At 39.7% G+C, this 19,551-nt stretch overlaps 2 protein-coding genes across 3 annotated transcripts in view; one reads left to right on the forward strand and one right to left on the reverse strand.

The window, feature by feature from the left end:
• The window catches only part of lnx2b (ligand of numb-protein X 2b), a 31,803-nt gene extending 23,431 nt beyond the window's left edge, over window positions 1-8,372 (forward strand). For both annotated transcript variants that reach the window (XM_061686611.1, XM_061686612.1), the window contains exons 7-10: window positions 2,761-2,935; window positions 3,149-3,392; window positions 3,765-3,923; window positions 5,894-8,372. In XM_061686611.1, the coding sequence (XP_061542595.1) occupies window positions 2,761-2,935; window positions 3,149-3,392; window positions 3,765-3,923; window positions 5,894-6,029 (714 nt within the window). In that variant the 3' untranslated portion in view covers window positions 6,030-8,372. The remainder of the gene's footprint in view (window positions 1-2,760; window positions 2,936-3,148; window positions 3,393-3,764; window positions 3,924-5,893) is intronic.
• A 1,566-nt stretch (window positions 8,373-9,938) lies between these two features.
• Window positions 9,939-18,732, reverse strand: chic1 (cysteine-rich hydrophobic domain 1). Its single transcript, XM_061686617.1, has 6 exons — window positions 18,590-18,732; window positions 16,899-16,953; window positions 13,146-13,301; window positions 12,951-13,007; window positions 12,259-12,318; window positions 9,939-11,467 (listed from the first exon to the last, which is right to left on the reverse strand). The coding sequence occupies exons 1-6, from the start codon at window positions 18,715-18,717 to the stop codon at window positions 11,417-11,419; spliced, it is 507 nt and encodes a 168-aa protein (XP_061542601.1). The 5' UTR covers window positions 18,718-18,732; the 3' UTR covers window positions 9,939-11,416.
• Window positions 18,733-19,551: the final 819 nt, after the last annotated feature.

A 19,551-nucleotide genomic window follows, 5' to 3' on the forward strand; every position in this document is an offset into this window, starting at 1 on the left:
AAAAGGCTGGGTCTCCATTGCAGGTATCTCTTTTTTTTTTTTTTTTTTTTTGACTGTCTATATCCATGTACAAGTGACACATATCCAAAATTGCAGTGTTTACACGAAAACCCACATACAGATGTGCAAATTGAACATAAATGGCTAATCAACACCAAAGTAAATACAAATGCATAAATAATACAAATAATAAAGGTTAGTGTTTAGTTGGGTTAGGCCGTGATCATATTTTATGGGTTTTTACCGTATACAGGGAAGTTTTAATTTAGTTGTGCGCATTCAGTGTCGAACCATGTTGTGCTGCAACATGCTGGGTAGCACTGAGCTCTACTAGGAGAGTTGAACAAAATGAGCAGCAAGAAGAAAAGGAAACCCCTTCCGTGTAATTCAGTAACACATTTTGCCATTTTAATATTCAATATTTCCATAGAGGAGAGAGAATATACAGAATATATGCCTATTAGTATCGTTCCAAACTCTCTGTGTTGCTGTAATAGTAGCAGTTGTTTCAAGTTTTATATTTACCGTAAAATCTCTGCTAATTACAGCTAGTCCGTCTATGGCCTTTCTCGTTATATTCGCATTAAGCTAGGAAACTTTCATTAGACAAAATATTTTGGTTTCATTGAACATTTAGAGTTTTGATGACGTTAAGCTGGTACCGGGGTTTGTGAGTCACTGCACTCACATTGGCAGACCTCCAATATGTATGTTTTGTTTGCAAATTCGAAAGAGGCCTGATTCCGATCAGAAGGTATCTGATTACATGCGTTATTTTTTTCTCTTGACGCTAGCTACCATGACACATATCCCAACAAAAATGGAAATTGTGCCACATGAACCATGCAGTGTAAATCCAGCCAAATGCAAAGCGGGAAAGGTTTCCGGTTCGGGAGATATGGTTGTAACCTTGGCTTCAACTGGAAAACAGCATTTCTTGACCCCTCATTGCTCCATAACTTGAAATGTTTTCCCGGTTGTCCCACTCAGAAACAGCTTAATTCGCAGCATCTATGTCCAGCTTCCTGACTGCAGCTTGTGCTATCCTAAAACCGGACATTGTTAGTGTTTATACAGTGTAATTGTGACGTGGGCCACTCAGTTCTTCCATGCAGCGTGTGCAGGAAGAATAGCAGCCCCCCAACTGGGGGTGCAAAGCTTTGAGAGCAGACACCTGCGTCGCAGCGCAGAGATGAAAGCATCCGTGGAGGGCTTCCTTCTGTCCTGATCAAAAGGCTTGGGGTGCTGCTCAGTCTGCCACCGCGGGGCTGCTGCCTTGTTGTTTTTGGGCCCTTCATTCTTTGGGTGGCAGAGGATCAAAGTGGGTAACAGTTAGCTTTCGCCTGCAGAGTGGAGCCTTTTCGTCTTACTAGGGGGAGGGGACCTCCCGCCAGGCGGAGGAAGAGGCCTCGCCACCTCCCCCGAGCTTCCCTTTCGACGGTTTACAGTCTGTAGAGCTCAGCCAGGAGGCTGCCGGGAGCTGTCACTTTCCACACATCTTCTCCATTACGAGACACCAGTGTGGGAGCTTGCACGTCGTCTTCATCTCACATGTTCCACATTTGTTACTGCCGGAGGCTTTTCAGTCAAGGCGATTGTTCAATGTGATTGGCAGCACCACTCTGTGAATTTTAGCTTTAATGACAAGAGTGATCCAAAGAGCTTCATCAACATATACACAGAAAGGCACTCTCCTCCTTCGAGTGATGACTAATGTAAAAATGTAATCAGTGGGGTACACAGATGCTGATGCAGCCACCTATGCCTAATTTTGAGCCACCTCTCTCTAAAGTTGTCCACATCATGAAAATTGTTATCTCACCAGTGTAGCACTAGCTGGGTTATTTTTAACTGCACTCTGCTATATGCGGAACATCAAGTGAGGGAACCCGGAAAACTGTGAAGCGGACTTGTGTATGCTGCACTAATCAGCATGACTACGGTTTGATGATATGATTGTTTGAAGCCAAACTTTCCAAAAAATGTTGTCTTTGGACAAAAGTTAAATACATGTATATCATTTATTTATACAAATATAAGTTAAATACATGTATATCATTTATTTATACAAATATGATCTATGTAAACACGAATGAAGGCTATACATCGGCTGTTATAATTTTTGGTGGCTCTACGTTTTACATCACAATCAAAGAGTCCATGGCTCAGCCCAATGATTTACGATCGTAAATATTGAACAGCAGTGATTCCCAACCACTTAGCCATGCCACATTAGTGTGCTGTGAGAGGTAATCAGTCGTAGCGTGGGAAATGATCCAATCTCACTTTATTAGTAAGAAATTTGTGATATCTTGAACAAATGTTTTTATTTTTGTTCATCTGTCTATATCAGCGATGTATAGTGACAGGCAGAACAATTCATCATTATTTCAATATGTATACGTTTTGTCACTTTTTTTTTTTTTTTTTTGGTGCTGTGCCATGAAATTTTTCAAATGTAAAATATGTAAAGGTTGGAATACAGTGTTTTACAGACATAAGATAATCTTTGATCGAGGGCGTGGATTGGGGGATTCTCAAATTTGGCTCAATAATTGGTATATGTGTACCTTATTTCAGTTAGTAGGCTACTTCCTGGTACACTGGAGAAGTTTTGAAATTTGGATACTGGAAGAAATTGTTGCATTGATGCCATTGTGATTTACATGATAAAAAGTAATACATTCTTCCATGTACCTTTTATTTGTGTCTGCACCAAAATGAAAAGTGTGTACTCAATTTGGTTGTGTAATCATGCAGGATCCTCCTGGTGGGTTTTCCAGCCAGGAGAAGACTGTGAGCCTGAAGAAGGAGCCTCGCCTTTCCCTGGGCATCACCATTGCCGGTGGGAGAGACTGCCGCAGTCGCCTCCCTGTCTACATCACCAGTGTGCAGCCCATCGGATGCCTGCATCGAGACGGCACCATCAAACGAGGTAGAGGAATAGTTGAGTTGCAGTCAAGCACCACCTATTTGCGGTTTTGCTATGTAAATCTATTTTTGTTTTTTGCTTTGGAAATCATCCTCAGCTTTTTTTTTTTTTTTAGCAGCTAGTAGCTTGATTCCTGTCCTCCACACATGATGGGGGTTTACTGTAAATATGTTCATCCACTTGTGCCTTCTGTTCTGAGCCTCTGTGCATCCTCAGGTGATGTTCTGCTGAGCATCAACGGCGTGGACCTGACGCAGCTGACGTACAGCGAGGCCGTTTCCACGCTGAAGGCGCAGGCTGCTCAGCCCCAGGTGGCGCTGCGGGTCATCCAGACTATTTCAGAAGACTCGCAGGAGGACGCCGAGGCCGGCTGTGGCGACAGGTCAGACGGTGCGGAGGACACACGAGAAGACACCTTCAACTGGACTGCGCTGTGGACACGATGGCTGGGTTTACCGAGGTACAACTCTTCCTCCCCTCCCCTTGGGCTGGATTTGCATTGCATGGTTTAAGTGATAAAATTCTAATTATTTTGCTCTCAAGTGGCACAATTGGGATATGCAAAGAGAAGAAAATGTATGGAATATGATATGGCCTTCTGGCCTCTGATACATTTTCGAATATCTGTCGATGCGAGTGCAACATAAACACTCAATAGCATAAATAATCTAACTAGTGTTTCCCAACTTTATTGAGCCAAGGCACATAATACACTTTGAAGTGTTGTGTGACGTTAGAAGTGTTGTTTTGTCCCAAATATTCTGGTTGAATTCCAAATTGTAAGGCATTTTTGGGGTGAACCTTTCCGCTAACATCGCCATTGTCATGTTAGCCACATGCACTGGTGCCGGGACATCGTCCTGCAGAAGAGCAACAATGAGAGCTGGGGCTTCAGCATCGTCGGCGGCTACGAGGAAAGTCACGGCCAGCAGCCCTTCTTCATCAAGACCATTGTGCCTGGCACTCCCGCTCACTTTGACGGCCGCCTCAAGTACGTTAAACCTTAACCTTTTGGACTTTGGGACCCAAATTTTCCTGTACAAAGTGTCCCGGGGCCCATTCAAATAGTTACACAGTATTGGTTTATTGATGTAACTCTGGTTTAATTAGTATTACACAATTAAATCAAATCTACTTAAATTTTAACAACCTTGTTAAAAGACATTTTACAATCGTCACAATGTCATTTATCATATTGTTGCTGTCGGGCGGAAACCTTATATGTCCAAATGTGGTAAATTAAATGTTTTTTTCACAAATCGATACTCGTGGTCTGTTCCCACGCCGGCTGTTATTTGTACACATTATTAACCAATTCAAAGTATTGAAAATTGCTAAAGAATCAATCTATTAACTCTTGAACACTCAACCGTCTGAGAAGTGTTGTGAAACTCTGCCTCTTCCCTCACTCTGCGGGAGCCCTGCGGCATTATGTCGCCTCAAGATTGAAAGTCTGGATGTTTTTTTAGACAATAATGAGCGACAATAGGTTAAATACGTTTTAGTAGGCCTGTAATGCTTAGGTGCAGAAAGAACTAGTTAGCCACGAAGGTTAGTGCATGCATATTCATTTCTGCCTGTAACATTGCTTAGTCAGCTAATCGATTTATTTATTCCATCACACATGGCTCTAAGACCTTTGAGAAAGAGTTTGGGAAGATGATATAACCAAAATGGTTTGCTTTTGTGAAGTATTTAAGGCTTTTTGTCCAGTGTGGGTGTTGGCGCGAGCGCAGACTTTGATGTGTCCTGTTTCAATCAATGACAGCATGATTGGTGATTTAAAAAAAACAAAACAAATTATTATTTTTTTTAAAGCGTATTAAATTAGTAACTGAACATGATTTGGGGATTGTGTTGTGTTGGTATATGATAACGATATAAGGTATAATACCAACATGAACTCAAGCAAGATGGTGTTTTTTTAAGTTCCTTGAAAAGTAGTCATTTTGAAGATGCAAGGATTCCACTGCCTGGTGTACTGTATAGAAACTTACAACTAGATGGCAAACAATTCATGGAACAAACCAACCTGCTAGAAGAACAAATTTTAAGTCTGAAGCCGCATAGTTTTATAAAAAATTAAACAAGGCCGCGTCGTACTAGACTAAGTCAAAATGTCTGAAGATTGACACTATTTTTTAAAATAAAAATGGAACAAGCTATCAAGCCTTTTATTTTAAATATTTTTTTCCCCCATTTAAAATTGTAAATAAATTTAAATGTTTAAAAAATAACTTTTTTCATAAAAAGAAAAATATGTTACTGAATAACTTTTTGCTCTATTACCAGTCACACCAGGCTGAGATTTAGACTTTTTGTTGTTGTTGTTTTTTTCTTTTAAAGTGTTTACCTGCTTAGCATATGTTGACCTACAGCAGTGGTTGTTTTTACACTTTTAACACCAAGTACCACCTCAAAAACATATTTATACCATTATCATGACCACCATTAAAATACACTGAAATAGTAGGCCTCAGTGTAGCCTAAGTTGCTGTAACTTTATGCACAGTTTGAACATTAACACTATGCCTAAATATAGGAAAATATACAAAGATACTTAAATTATTCAATTAGAAATGTATTGCACTTAAAACTTCAATAGAAATTGTATTTTTTGAAGTTGAAGATTAAATGCAACAGTATTGTACTTAAAAGTTAAATACAAGTGAACATGACTTAAAAAAATTACTGGATTTTCTTTTGTAATAAAAACGTTTGATTGCATTTCATGTTTTAAATGTTGTACATGTTATTTAATTTGATTAACTAATTTGATTCTTTGCATACCAGGGAGTCCACGTCCCACTAGTGGTACTTGTACCAAACTTTGAAAATGGCTGACCTTCAGCATATTGAATTGGTTTTAACTTGTTTCATAAACACAAGGCGAAGTGGAAAACGTTTGGGCATCCCTGCTGTAGTCATTTGTCTTTTGTGTGACCCATGTTTGTCTGCCAGGTGCGGTGACGAGATCGTGGCGGTGAACGGAGCCACGACAGTGGGAATGAACAACTCGTCGCTCATCCCCATGCTCAAACTACAGAAGAATAAAGTGACGCTCACGGTGGTGTGCTGGCCCGGGAGTCTGGTGTAGCCACGCACACGCTGTCATGACACTCAATAGATAGGAAGCATCCTGCACACGCAGCAGGTAACTTTCCCACCACGTGCCAGTGTGCTTTCTTAAAAGGCCGGCGCTTGCATAAATACTGGGTGTGTGTAAATGCACTCAACTCTTTAATTGAACATTACTCATAGTTTGTTTTACGTGTCTAAGTCTGTGTTAAGATCAAGAAAATAAGATTAAATTTAGGGTACACTCCTCACAAGTTAGGGATATTGGGCTTTTAGGTGAAATTTCAGGATGAATCTCAAATTACCTTTACTGTTGAACTTAATTTGGTCCTCTCTAACTAAACGTTAGAATGCACATGTCCAACTGTTCAGTGTTTCAGTACATTTTGGACAACTTGCTCTTTGACATCAAGGAGCTGAAAGGCAAAATTCACACAAGATTGTCTGTCCACCTCTGTGGCTTTGTGTGCCTCTACCAGTCTCTGTGTTGCAATCTGCTGATGACACTCAAAGCTAGTAAGATGCGTCAGACTGGATGTTCTCAAAGGCAAGAGGCCACAGAGTTTATGGCGTCATCAGCAAGTCGCAACAGTGAGAGCGCCGACTGGAAGAGTCACAGAAAGGTAAAGAAGTAGACTTTCTTGGAATTGTACTGGTCCATTCATGGCTCAAACACCTATTGCGAATTTTGTCAGTCAGCTGTTGCTGTCGAACAGTAAGTTGTGCAAAAAGTTCTGAAACAGAACAGTTGGATGTGCATTCATATGTTGACAACTCTTGAGAATTAGCAGTTGGGCTGGAACTCTTAAAGCAATGCATCTGTTTTTTTCCCGATGTTTTTCCGATGTCCATATTAAATAAACAAATAAAATGTAATATAAAAAGTTATGGTGAAACCTAAAGAGAGAGTGTGAAATTAAGTTTATCTGTAATGGTTATACTGCATTTAAGGTTTGTCCTGAAATTTCACTTAAAATATAAACCAATATCCCTTAGTTTTAGAGAGTAGTGTAATTTCATGGCATAAAAGAAAGTGTTTGTGTTATCCCCAAAGTCTAATCTACTTGTTGCTGCGTGTTTGCAAATATTCAAACTGGTTTTTCACCATTTTCTAAACACCGCTGGTAACGTGGACCAGCAGATTCAATAACATTATGCAACATTTAATTTGAAATTAGGAGACACTTTTCTTCAAGTCAACTACTGTTGCTGATGTTGCAACATAAACCTTATCTCTGAGATATGCCCATTAATAAATATTTATTGACATGAGGTCTGGGGAATATGCAGGGAATTCAGCATTTTCTGTTCACTGTCACTTTTGTGGCATTTTCATTCTTCCTGTAGCACTTTGACAAATTTTCTTTGTACAGTTTCCATTATTTAAAAAAAAAAAAAAAAAAAAGATTCAAAATCACCCAGAGAGTGAGTACATTTTTTGGGGGGGGACCCTATTTGTATATTTGGAATTTGACCAGCATCAAAACGTGATGACAATCAGTGACAATGTCCACCGACTGATTGGACACACACACACACACACACACACAAAGATTGTCGCGATGAAGGATTCACGTTGGCTGATCGTGACCAAGTCCGAACGACTCCTGACTGTAAAGACCAAAGTGTCCTTTGTCCACTTTTACTGCACTTTTTCAAAGCCATCACAGTGAATGCTTCTTTTAGACTGGGAGGGGATGCTGGACCCACTCTGGGGGTCTTGACTTGAAAAGTTCTACACTGCAGCGCCCCATTCAACAACATACACATTCGTATCTTTATGCTGTGACAATTGTGTTGTTCTCCTTTGACACTGTATGTGTCCAGTCCCTTGTATTTATTCACATTTACAGGTGCATCTCAATAAAGTGTAAAATGACATTTATTTGAGTTGTTCAATTCAAAAAGTGAAATTCACCTTATGCAGATCATAAGAGTGAAATTTTTCAAGATTATAGCGTTGTAAAATACTAAGTTTTATATAAAAGGATTTTTAATACAAACATAAGGTGGGAATTGGCCTTCTGAAAATGATTTTCCATCTTTAATGATTTTTTTATAATAGTGTATATCAGTGTCACTTAATGAACAACTCCAATAAATGAACTTTTCTACCATGTTCTAAATTGCTGAGATGCACCTGTATGTGACCACTCATATTGATAAGTGGCTCCCTTACATGTTTAATTTGCCCTGAATGTCCGCTATATTAAAATGCCCCCTGAACCACCCACCTCCCACTCCTTCATTATTTCTTATGTTGACTTGTAATTTTCAGGTCAGAGTGGCTGTGAATTAGACGTGCATTGGTCCACTCTTTAGTGTCATCTCTTTGGATAAAATAAAAAAGCAACACAGTGAATGGTGGATCTTTATTGACTTGGTGGGGTCAAACTTGTTACTGTTAGTTATAACAGTGGAACCACCTAAATGTATAATCAGCAGGGGTGTAATGGAACTCCAAACAATCACGATTTGGTATGTACAGTACTTTGGTTAAAAGGTAATAGTTCGGTTCACATTGGGTAAGGTAAAGGAACTGAATGGAAAACAAATTGCTTGTGTTTAAAATGAAACATCAACACCTTCGTCTTTTCTCTTTTAGGAAAAGTCCAAAATAAATATTTTTTTTTTTTTTTAGGAAATGACAGATGCAGACAAGTAAAACGGTAACAAATATGAGATATATAACAGCTTCAATCTATTCAGGAAAGTGCAACAATTTCTCATTTTAGGAAGTTAAGGATGCAGTCTCAGTTTGAACGGTGTGAATTATTATGCTACGCAAAGACTAATGTCATTTGTTATTACTTTGGCTCCGTCTGAAGAGGCTGTTTATATAGGCCAGAAGCTGAGCTGTGATGTGTGGCAAGAGCACAAGTCTACCTAATAAGTTCCAAGTGGAATTATGTACTAGTACACTCTTTGTCACTTGTAGGACAACTACATACATGTTAATAGTGAGGCAAAAACTACAAAAGTTTAGAACTGTACAATGCTAGTACTGTACTACTAGTGAAGCAATGGATGTAAACTAGTAGAATCTTGTCACCCATAGTACGAGTAGCATGCAGTTGTCGAATAGAGACAGGTTTTACTACTAGGGAGAACAAAGAGCATACTAGGACATGTACCTTAAGGTCGATATCCTTTACCTGGAGGCTACTAGTGCATTACACATGCCTCGTAGTGTTACGAGTGCACCGTAATATACTACAGAGGTTTAATTGCGTACTAGTAGGCACGAGGAATAAGCAGACTCGAGTAAAGATGTTTAAGCATTTATCCGATGTGCTTGAAATCCAGCTTTAGGTCCTTGTACTAGTACACTCTTTGTCCTCACTCGTAAGATGTTTCAGCACACTAGTAGACCAACTAGGGAGGAGAAAGTGGACTAGTATTTGAACTAAGCTGAATTTCAATGATATTGAAAAAATGTCCAAACAAGCTTACCATATCTTGTGATCAACCAGTCCAAAGCAGGTTGTATGCATGTATACAGCATAAGAAGTGTCCAATATATTGTACAACCTGACCCCTAGTGGACAGAAAGGCTAAAGGCCTCAATGCTCACGTTGTTCAGTCCCAAATGAGCAGAAGGTGTTCCAGAATTTAATTGTTCATTACCTGTAAATTTAGTTATGGGTTTATATGGCAGTAAATGTTTCACTGTCTTATCTTATTGATGTTGTCAGGGGTTGTGCTGCAGGCCAGACGACGTAAAAACAATCAAAGGACCATAAAAGGGACTCTGCAGTCCGGCGACCAGTTACGCTGCTACTACTACTACTTTGACTTTTATACTCGTGTCCAAGTAATTACAGGCCGTCTTGTTAAAGTTAACGATTCCCCCACCGCGCCTTGCCTAATAAGATTTGGACGAGGTGCGCCAGCAGTAAAGTTTTGTGGAGCAGGGAGAATTGACAGATGAAAATTCCAACTTAGTTTTTATTTGGTTGTGTGGGAGAGAGGGAGAGAGAGAGAATTTTGTTAATGTGGACAAACAAAAGAAGAAATGGTAACAGGACAAAATTTCAGCCTGCAGGGTTCTGTGGTTCAGCTATGGGAAAGGCACTCTAGTTAGTACAAATGGATGCAGCTTTGGAAGAAAGAAACAGAAAGGAACCATCTGCTCTTCTATCTTAATAACAGAGGCCAAATAACAGCACGTTGGGATGAAATTAAATCAGGGGTGTCAAACTCATTTTAACCGTGGGCCACATCATAGTTATGGTTTCCTTCAGAATGCCGTTATGACTCACTTGGTTGATTGTGTGTGTTGTGAGTGAAAATTTGAGATGTGAACAGGCTTGGATATGCCACCATTCGAGTAGAATTTAGCAATTAAGGTCATGTAATGCCCTCACATGTGGGCAAAGAGAGCGATCTAATTTGCATGACGTCTGCTTATGACAAAAACAGGTGTATGCTTGATCCAGTTCCATTATATTACACTCAATTCCCAGTGAATTTCCATGGAAAGTTTCTAATTTGGAATACTGAATACAAAATTCCCCAGTTTAAATTCTCATGGATATGGACCGCCCCCCCTTTTCCCCAAACCAAGTGAAAACCATATACTGTAAATGTTTAAATCACTGAACCATATTATTACAGATACAAAATTGCCCATGCATGTAATTGTTAACAACAGATTTAATTTTAAATCAGAAATCAATGTACAGTTGAGGTGAAATAACGTTTGGAAAAGATTTTCTGCTAAAATAAAAAGAGCAAATCCATTTAGCATGAAAAAAAACCCAACTAACTATTGACTTTAGTTTTATCTGGCCTCAGCCTTGAGTTTGACACCTGTAAACTCAACAAAAACGATGACACAAATACAGGGTTCCAATCTTCCTTGTTGGCAAACACGACAGCTTCAACACTGTGACGCATATAAGATTCTCTTGAACTACATATACTGTATATGGCTTACAAGTTAAACAGGTCCATACGAACTAGAAAAACTATAGTACAGCAATTAATTGGCAACAACAACTAAACTGCTAATATGTAAACAATGGACATTTGATGTTAACAGTATTTACAAAGAGGGAAGGAGACTTGCCAAGACGTGGAACAGAGAAAAGCCAGCGCAGCAATGAATTAACCTTCCATTTTACAACCAAAAAAACATTTTAATATAAGGCCGTAACGTCTTCCTCCGGGTCTATAAATTCAATTCACGAGTTCTTGACCCCCACCCCCTGCAAAAATAAAAATAAACTGGAGTGCAACAAGGGGGGCGTCTTGTCTCGTTGGCTGTGCAAAATGCGCCCAAAAGCAAAGTGACAGTGTGGCACGAGTTCCACGTACAGCTGCACTGGGGTTGGGGAGTCGTCGATCAATTTTTTTTCATTCCGGCAAGGCACTGAAGAGGAAAAAGGGGTGCAGGCTGCATCCTCAGTCTGGTCTCAGTATTGGATACTTGGGTAAGAATTCTATAAGAATCACCTGCACACACACACAAAAAAATTACTAATATATAATAATATAAGAATTTCATTCAATGGCCCCTGCACATGACTGTAATTGCTGTACTGTGTGATCATCAGTTATACTGCAGGAAATTGTCTAATTTGATTTAATTAGTCCAAAAATGTGTTATTTAGTACAAAATAATGTGCAGTGAACCCCTTCTAAATTGCAGCTTTTTAAGACATCACAGGTCTTACTGTATATAGGTGTTTGAATCGGTACCACTTGTTCCACAGCATACTAGGCAGCACTGAGCTCTATTGGGTGTAGATGCAGTGTAATTGAGAGCAAGAAGAGGCAGAGCAGGGTCTTAACTAAGCTCCAGTAATAGTTGTTCCCATTGAGCAGAGAGACTAAATGCCTGTGCGTATTGTCTGTTTGTATGCATTGCTGCTTAGTGTGTGTTAAAGTATTTTTTTTTGTGTTTTAATCATAACATTATTTTAAGTTTGACATCTATGCAATTTGTTGATTTAATGCAAAGGGCAATAAACGGCATAAGGCTTGCAAAACGATCGGATCAGATTTCCCTGTGTTTGTGACATGTATAAAGTTGGTAATTATTCAAGTACACACATTCACCTATTTTACATTTGAAAAATCTCACGGCAAACAAAAATGTCAAAGTAGTATATATCTTGAAATCAGTTACTTTTTAAAAATATAAATGTTATCTAGTAAATGTAGATACCAGCATATTGGAAGTAAAAGATGAATACATGCCTGGTGAACATGATATGACTATTAGATTCTGCGCTACTACTTACATATTCCATCATGTTGCTGCTCTCACATTTTCTTTTGCTCAGCTTCCAGTGCAGGCCCAGCTGATCAGAAAACACCAGGTCAATAGATGCACCAAACGCACACAAAAACACATGCACAGGCAGCAGGACTGTCTGGCGTATGTGACGTTAAACTGTGGCCAGACATGCTGAAGGGCGTCTTTAATGTCCATCCATACACACAAACACACACACACACTTTAGAGAGACTGACAGAGAAATGGAGAGAAAGAGAGAGAATAACAGAGACAAAGAAACAGACAGACATAGCATGACAGAGAAAAAAGAAGATGCTTTAGATGTTTGCTCCGGTTGCACAAAATCCTTGAAATTGCCAGAAATGCGTCAGAACTGAGATCTACATGCGGGGCCATATTTACGTCCGTAAACAGCGCCTCGTGTTTGTGACTGCGTGTCACTGATTGGACTCATTCTGTTCACATTAGAAGTGTTTTTTTTAATGTGAATGACTACAAAAAAAAGATCAGATTTAACAAAAATCTAAATTGTGCATCATCATCAGTGTGAACATAGCCAGTCACCGAGTGAAACAGAAACAGACGGAAGGTGAGAGACAAAAAGAAAAAGAGATGGACACAAAAAACGATAGACAGAAAAACAGAAAAAAGTGACAAACAAAGAGAGACAGTTACACACCAAGGGAGGTTGATTACCTTGTGGTACAATCTGTTGTTCTCCCATTCTAACAGCTTGTGAATGGACCTTCTTGTCTGTGGTAGAAGAGAACACCAATGAGTGCAGCTAGGCCATATGGCCTGAAAAGAAAACCGTTGCGGCACTCAAGGTACCACAGTAGAGTATAGAGTAATTATTTGTATGTATTTCGTGACCGTTTGTATTTGGCTCACCCTCTTGTTGAGGCATATGACGGGCCACAAGCTGCATCCGGCCGTGCAGCAGCAGCACAGACACCCGCACAGCAGCCACTTGACATTGACGGGCACGTTCTTCCTCAGGCAGGCGTTGACGCGACTCACGCTGGTGCGGAACTCTTCCGGCGCCACCTGAAGCGCAGCACGTGTGTTTTAATCATGACAACGACAAGTCTATACAGGAAGAACACTGGGAGACGTTTTCAATAACTTTCTGAGAAGACTTTCATAAAAAAAAAAATCAAAAACAATAAATGACCTGAATCCTAAGAGCAAAAGAATTTTGCACTCTTGTAACACTGCGCCAACTCCCATCCAAGGTCAGGTTCAGATGTTGATCGAAGATGCAGAATGTAAGCAGTGCTTTAGCTTGGGTGCCAGTGTATCTGCATGTTAGTAAAATACTAGAAGTATAAAGGAATATCTTGTGAAATACTGATAAATTTGATGGATGTCTAAAATGTGGGGGGGAAAAAACTATTTCTGAACAAGTATGCAGAAAAAAAAATCATTGACTTGTACATCACCAAGATATAAATAATCCACCAGATTTTATTTCAGCCATAAAACTTCAAACCACTCTCCTGCAAAATAACTAAATTAATTAGCATAAATGGACCCAAAAAGGTTTGTCAAAATGTCTTTTTTTTTTTTTTTTTTTTTTCAAGCAATGGTCTGTGTTTTTTTTTTCTAAAGGAACACAGTGGGGCAAAAACGTATTTAGTCAGCCACCAATTGTGCAAGTTCTCCCACTTAAAAAAGACGAGGCCTGTAATTTTCACCATAGGTATACCTCACCTATGAGAGAGAAAATGAAGGGGGGGGGGGAGAAATCCAGAAAATCTCTCTGATTTTTAAAGAATATATTAGCAAATTATGGTGGGAAATAAGTATTTGGTCAATAACAAAAGTTAATCTCAATACTTTGTTATATACCCTTTGTTGGCAATGACCGAGGTCAAACATTTTTTGTAAGTCTTCAAGGTTTTCAAACACTGTTGCTGGTATTTTGGCCCATTCCTCCATGCAGATCTCCTCTACAGCAGTGATGTTTTGGGGTTGTCGCTGGGCAACACAAACTTTCAACTCCCTCCAAAGATGTTCTATGGGGTTGAGATCTGGAGACTGGCTCGGCCACTCCAGGACCTTGAAATGCTTCTTACGAAGCTACTCCTCCGTTGCCCAGGCGGTGTGTTTGGGATCATTGTCATGCTGAAAGACCCAGCCATGTTTCATCTTCAATGCCCTTGCTGATGGAAGGAGGTTTTCACTCAAAATCTCACGATACACAGCCCCATTCATTCTTTCCTTTACACGGATCAGTCGTCCAGGTCGGTCCCTTTGCAGAAATACAGCCCCAAAGCATTCCACCCCCATACATCACAGTAGGTATGGTGTTCCTTGGATTCAATTCAGCATGCTTTCTCCTCCAAACACGACAAGTTGAGTTTTTTTTATTTTATTTTTTTTCTTCTATTTTGGTTTCATGTGACCATATAACATAAACCCAGTCCTCTTCTGGATCATCCAAATGCTCTCTAGCAAATCTCAGACGGGCCTGGACATGTACTGGTTTAAGCAGGGGGGACACGTCTGGCACTACAGGATTTGAGTCCCTGGTGGCGTAGTGTGTTTCCGATGGTAGCCTTTGTTATTTTGGTCCCAGCTCTCTGCAGGTCATTCACTAGGTCCCGCGTGTGGTTCTGGGTTTATTGCGCACCGTTCTTGTGATCATTTTGACCCCACGGGGTGAGATCTTGCGTGGAGGCCCAGATCGAGGGAGAGTATCAGTGGTCTTGTCTGTCACCATTTTCTAATAATTGCTCCCACAGTTGATTTCTTCACACCAAGCTGCTTACCTATTGAAGATTCAGTCTTCCCAGCCTGGTGCATGTCTACAATTTGGAGTGTGACAGTTTGAGGTTGTGGACAGGTGTCTTTTATACTAATAACGAGTTCAAACAGGTGCCATTAATACAGGTAATGAGTGTAGGACAGAGTAGCCTCTTAAAGAAGTTACATGGCTGTGAGAGCCAGAAATCTTGCTTGTTTGTAGGTAACCAAATACTTATTTTCCACCATAATTTGCAAATAAATTCTTTAAAAATCAGACAGTGATTTTCTGGATCTTTTTTTCCTCATTTGGTCTGTCATAGTTGAGGTATACCTCTGATGAAAATTACCGGCCTCATCTTTTTTTAGTGGGAGAACTTACACAATTGGTGGCTGACTAAATACTGTTTTGCCCCACTGTATGATACTAGCCCATTCAATGTGGACAGAATATATGAACTCCTAATGTACTTTGAAAATGTAAGCATTGGTTGCCTTGATAACGAGTTTTGAATAGAATTATGTGATTTCATTAGTAATGCTATTTCTCAGGAACTACTGGATGGATTTGGCTGAAACATGCACCTACTAAAGTTATTGTGTGCAACTGTGAAGTTTTGGTGCTATGCAGTTATTTCTATAAATACCTGAAGTTGTCGTTCATAACCTTGACAACAATATATTGTGAAATATTCATCATAAATGGTCAAAAATTATGTCTACAGCTACAATCAATACTTTCATTTTCTACTTGAGCTCCTCCGCCGATTAGCTGACAAGTTTCAGTTAAAAATATCTACCATTAAGCTCGTAAGTACTCCAAAGTGTTCTCTAAACCGACCTCTAAAAATTAATGGGACATTTTGAACTACATCACTTGCCGTAAAAAAAAAAAACTCTACTAAACTAGCACAAATTGGACATTATGTGTGAGAAGAGCAGTGTGGGCAGTAGAATAGTACATGTACTTTAGTCATCAAATTATTATTATTTTTGTTAGGGAGGAGTTTAGAGCTCATTCCATTTTTTTTTTTTTTTTTTTTTTTTTCACTACTTACAATAGAGCTCAGTTCTGCCTGACATATTGTGGCACAATGTGGTCCTATAATGTGTGCAACTCTAAATTCAGAGTTGCCTGTATACTGTAAAAGTCACAAAAAACGATCGCTTTAAAATCTGCAAAATAGCAGGGAGCGCAAAAGATTTCTCTGAGTACTAGTTTGCATTATCTCGACAGGAATGGAGCGTTAGATGTTTTCCGCAGAGATGCGATCTTGAAATGATGTCCCTGGCCTTCCAAGCAAGTGTTGAAGGCCTCAAAGGACGAGATAAGCAGCAGAAGCACAGCCTGTGGCTGCGGCAGGCGGGTTGGCCACCGCTAACCTGAATGGATGCTCATTCCTCCCCCCGAATCTGTACGCCATAAAACGGGGTCGTAATCTTTTATGACAGGATGCAAAGGTCTCTTTGCACACAAGCAAAGAGCTGGGAATAAAGCCCAGCAGGGCCTGATGTGCACCCTTCAATCATCATAATTGTGAGCTCGTCCATCACATGTCAGCCAGCCTCACAATACTGGAGGTGCCGTTTATTGCCCCGCACTTCCCTCAGCCCCACGCGGCCCTGCAGCCTTTTTGTGCTCCGGCGTCTGACCCAGGAAGCGGCCCCTTTTCTTCTTGCAATCGTATTATTTCGTCACCTGGAGTCCGGACCCCGCGCCGCGACCGAACGAGCCCCCCCTGTCGGCGGCTTACTCATTGACGGGGCCCACGCGGACGTGGCCAATCCGCTTGCGGGGACATTTGAAAGGAGAAGACAAAAGAAGCGCTCTGCCTCTTAATTGTAAAATTGGCAGTGAACCGAAAGTGGGATAAAGTCCAAACGTCAATTTTGTACCTTTCCCGTGAGAATGGATGGGAACTCTGTATCAAATCTGTTGCTCAGCCCAAACCTGCGCACACAAAAACACATGGAAATATTAGTCAATAATTTAAAAAAAAAAATGCCATTAGTTAAGAAGAAAATCATCCATTGAAGTGTTAGCCCCAATTCTTTAATTATATAGCTTGTGAGAAGGGACTCAATAAACAGGCCAATATTAAGTTTCAAAAGTATATTTGATAGACTCAATGGACAGTCCAATTTACATTTTGTATTGATAGCATCAACATTAATTATATGTGAATCTTTCAGTGCTGGTCTTTCACTTCTTCGGGTTTGGTTAAGCTAAAGTCCTTTCCAGAGTAGAAAATCTTTGTAGGAGTAGCCGTGCCCTTCTGTATGAGAGTGAGGAAACTTGCCCACAAGAGAAAACAACAGCTTTGACTGATCCAGAAGACTGGTGGCTCTGACCGCTTTCGTGTCAAGGACACAAATCTGTCAACAAAATGTATTTGGACTATATATGTCTGCTGTATCAGAGAATAAAAACCGTTAGAAGTTCATTATTATGTGTAATTATTGAATTGTTGATTAAAATGGCTCATAAATAAACAGAAGAATTTAAAAACTCCTATAAAATAAAGACAAATGCCCTTCAATCATTAAAAGGTCCTGAAAATATAATTGTCAGTCCTAAAATATAAAATTTCACAATTTACTGAATGAACTATTAGTTTCCATTTTAATTCATTCACATTTTAAGCAAACATCAGAATCAGCTTTATTTGCCAAGTATGTTACAAGACACACAAGGAATTTGTCTCCGGTAGTTGGCGCCACTATAACAAAATATACATTTAGGAAATTTAAAAAAACATGTGTGGCGTCATTGAGCAATGAAAGTGTATCGCTAGTGTGGTGATGCTGATATAGTGGCAATTGTGCAAATGAAGCAGAGTCCTGAAGCAATTTAGAGCAATTTAAAGTGACTAATAGTGCAATGATCTGGTACAGTGAAGATTGTGCAAATGGTGCAGAGAGTTCTCAAGACACATTAAGTGGGCAGTAGTAATCAGGAACAGTATGCAAATAGTGCAGCGTGACAAAACAGTGAGTGGTCCGGCTAATGTAGAAGTGTCCCGAGAGAGATGTGCAAAATGGCACCTGTTACAATGAAATTGTAAGTCAACCATTTAAGAAGACATTTAAACGCCTTTACATTTATTCAATGTTGGCACAAATGACCCTCCATTGGATATTTTTAAAATGCATTTAATACTGAAAAAAACAACTTGTTTATATACTTCTGATGGTTTTCGACGACGATGACGGTTTGGGTAGTAACAGATGACGCCATAAACGTAAATTGTGACGACAATCACGCTCGTATGCCACAGGTTTCACTATAATGACGTCAACGTGGCAACAAAGCGAAAGGTGTTTACGTGACAACGTCACGTCACGCATTGTCTTGAACGTCCTCCTCAGGCGGCGAGACCAAACCGTACACGAGCGTCAAGTTATCGGTTGCCATAGTGACGCTAGGTGCTCGAGAGACGCTCGCTTTGTGTCGTAACAACAGCCTGAGATACATTTGATGTTTACCGACTGAGCTACTTGTTAGCTACCTAGCGGCTACACAAGACGCAAAAGAGACCACAACACGACACCGTGACGAAAAAAAACAAAAACAAAAAACACCTTACACTGTGATGTGTCCGGCTCCGCGCATTACAACCGGTTCCGGGCAGTATCTGGACAAGTGCTCCTCGATGACGACGCGCTCGTCTTCGTCGTCGTCTTCTAACTCGTAAATGGTGTCAAAGTCCGCCATGTTGGGGCAGCGAGACGTGACGTCACTCGCGGAGCCGCGCAGGCGCGGACGCGAGAGCGAGCAGGCAGAGGAGAGGCGCGAATTTGAATTTTTCATCACTTCGCCATTCATCTCATGAAATCTCTTAAATGTGAAGACAAGAGGCATGACATTAGTATAATAAATTGAGGTATCGAATTAATTTTTGACATTTGTTTCCGTTATTTCAAAAATGCTATGTTTTAGAAATGATCTATACATAAGATGCCAAAATGCCAATTATTCATATTTGAGCAGAGTATGACTATAGTGTTTATTCCACAGATGTCCCGAAATATAGACTATTTTCATTTGAATATATTATAACAGCATGTTACTTAAAATAGATATATTGTTTTGAATATGTTCTTATGAAACTATAGTGCTGATTGTTAAGGTTTGAGGAGATTGTATGTTTTTTTTATTTGACTCTTGACCCAAAATTTCAATATGTTAAAAAAAACGTATTGGGAAATAGTGTATTAAAAAAGCATGTATATACGTTGTTTGTTTTTGGAAAGGAAAGTTATTATAGTTTGAGCACGTATTTTTTTTTATTTCACTGTTGGCCTGAAATTGAATTTCATTTGGGCTTCTTTTAGACATTCTAAACACTTTTATTACTTTTAATCATTACTTTTTTGGAAGTAATCAAGTTTGTTTCACACATGGGAACAAAATCTAGCAATTAAAATATGAAACAATAAACATTTCCTTTGGTTTTCATGGGTGTATAAAAAAAAAAATTAATTGTCTCATTTCCGGAACTGTGCCCATGTTTGAGTAAAAAGACTCATAAATAATGACAAGTGCTTT

This window comes from Phycodurus eques, chromosome 9, assembly GCF_024500275.1.
Source record: "Phycodurus eques isolate BA_2022a chromosome 9, UOR_Pequ_1.1, whole genome shotgun sequence".
NCBI lineage: Eukaryota > Metazoa > Chordata > Actinopteri > Syngnathiformes > Syngnathidae > Phycodurus > Phycodurus eques.

Bases quoted from the DNA above. Each gene is read 5' to 3' on its own strand.
- chic1 (XM_061686617.1), bottom strand. From the start codon at position 18,717: ATGGCGGACTTTGACACCATTTACGAGTTAGAAGACGACGACGAAGAC. The intron at 16,954-18,589 runs GTAAGGTGTTTT...TTGTGTGCGCAG, and splicing joins GGAGCCGGACACATCACAGT to GTTTGGGCTGAGCAACAGAT. The intron at 12,319-12,950 runs GTAATCAACCTC...TTTTCTGATCAG, and splicing joins ACAACAGATTGTACCACAAG to CTGGGCCTGCACTGGAAGCT.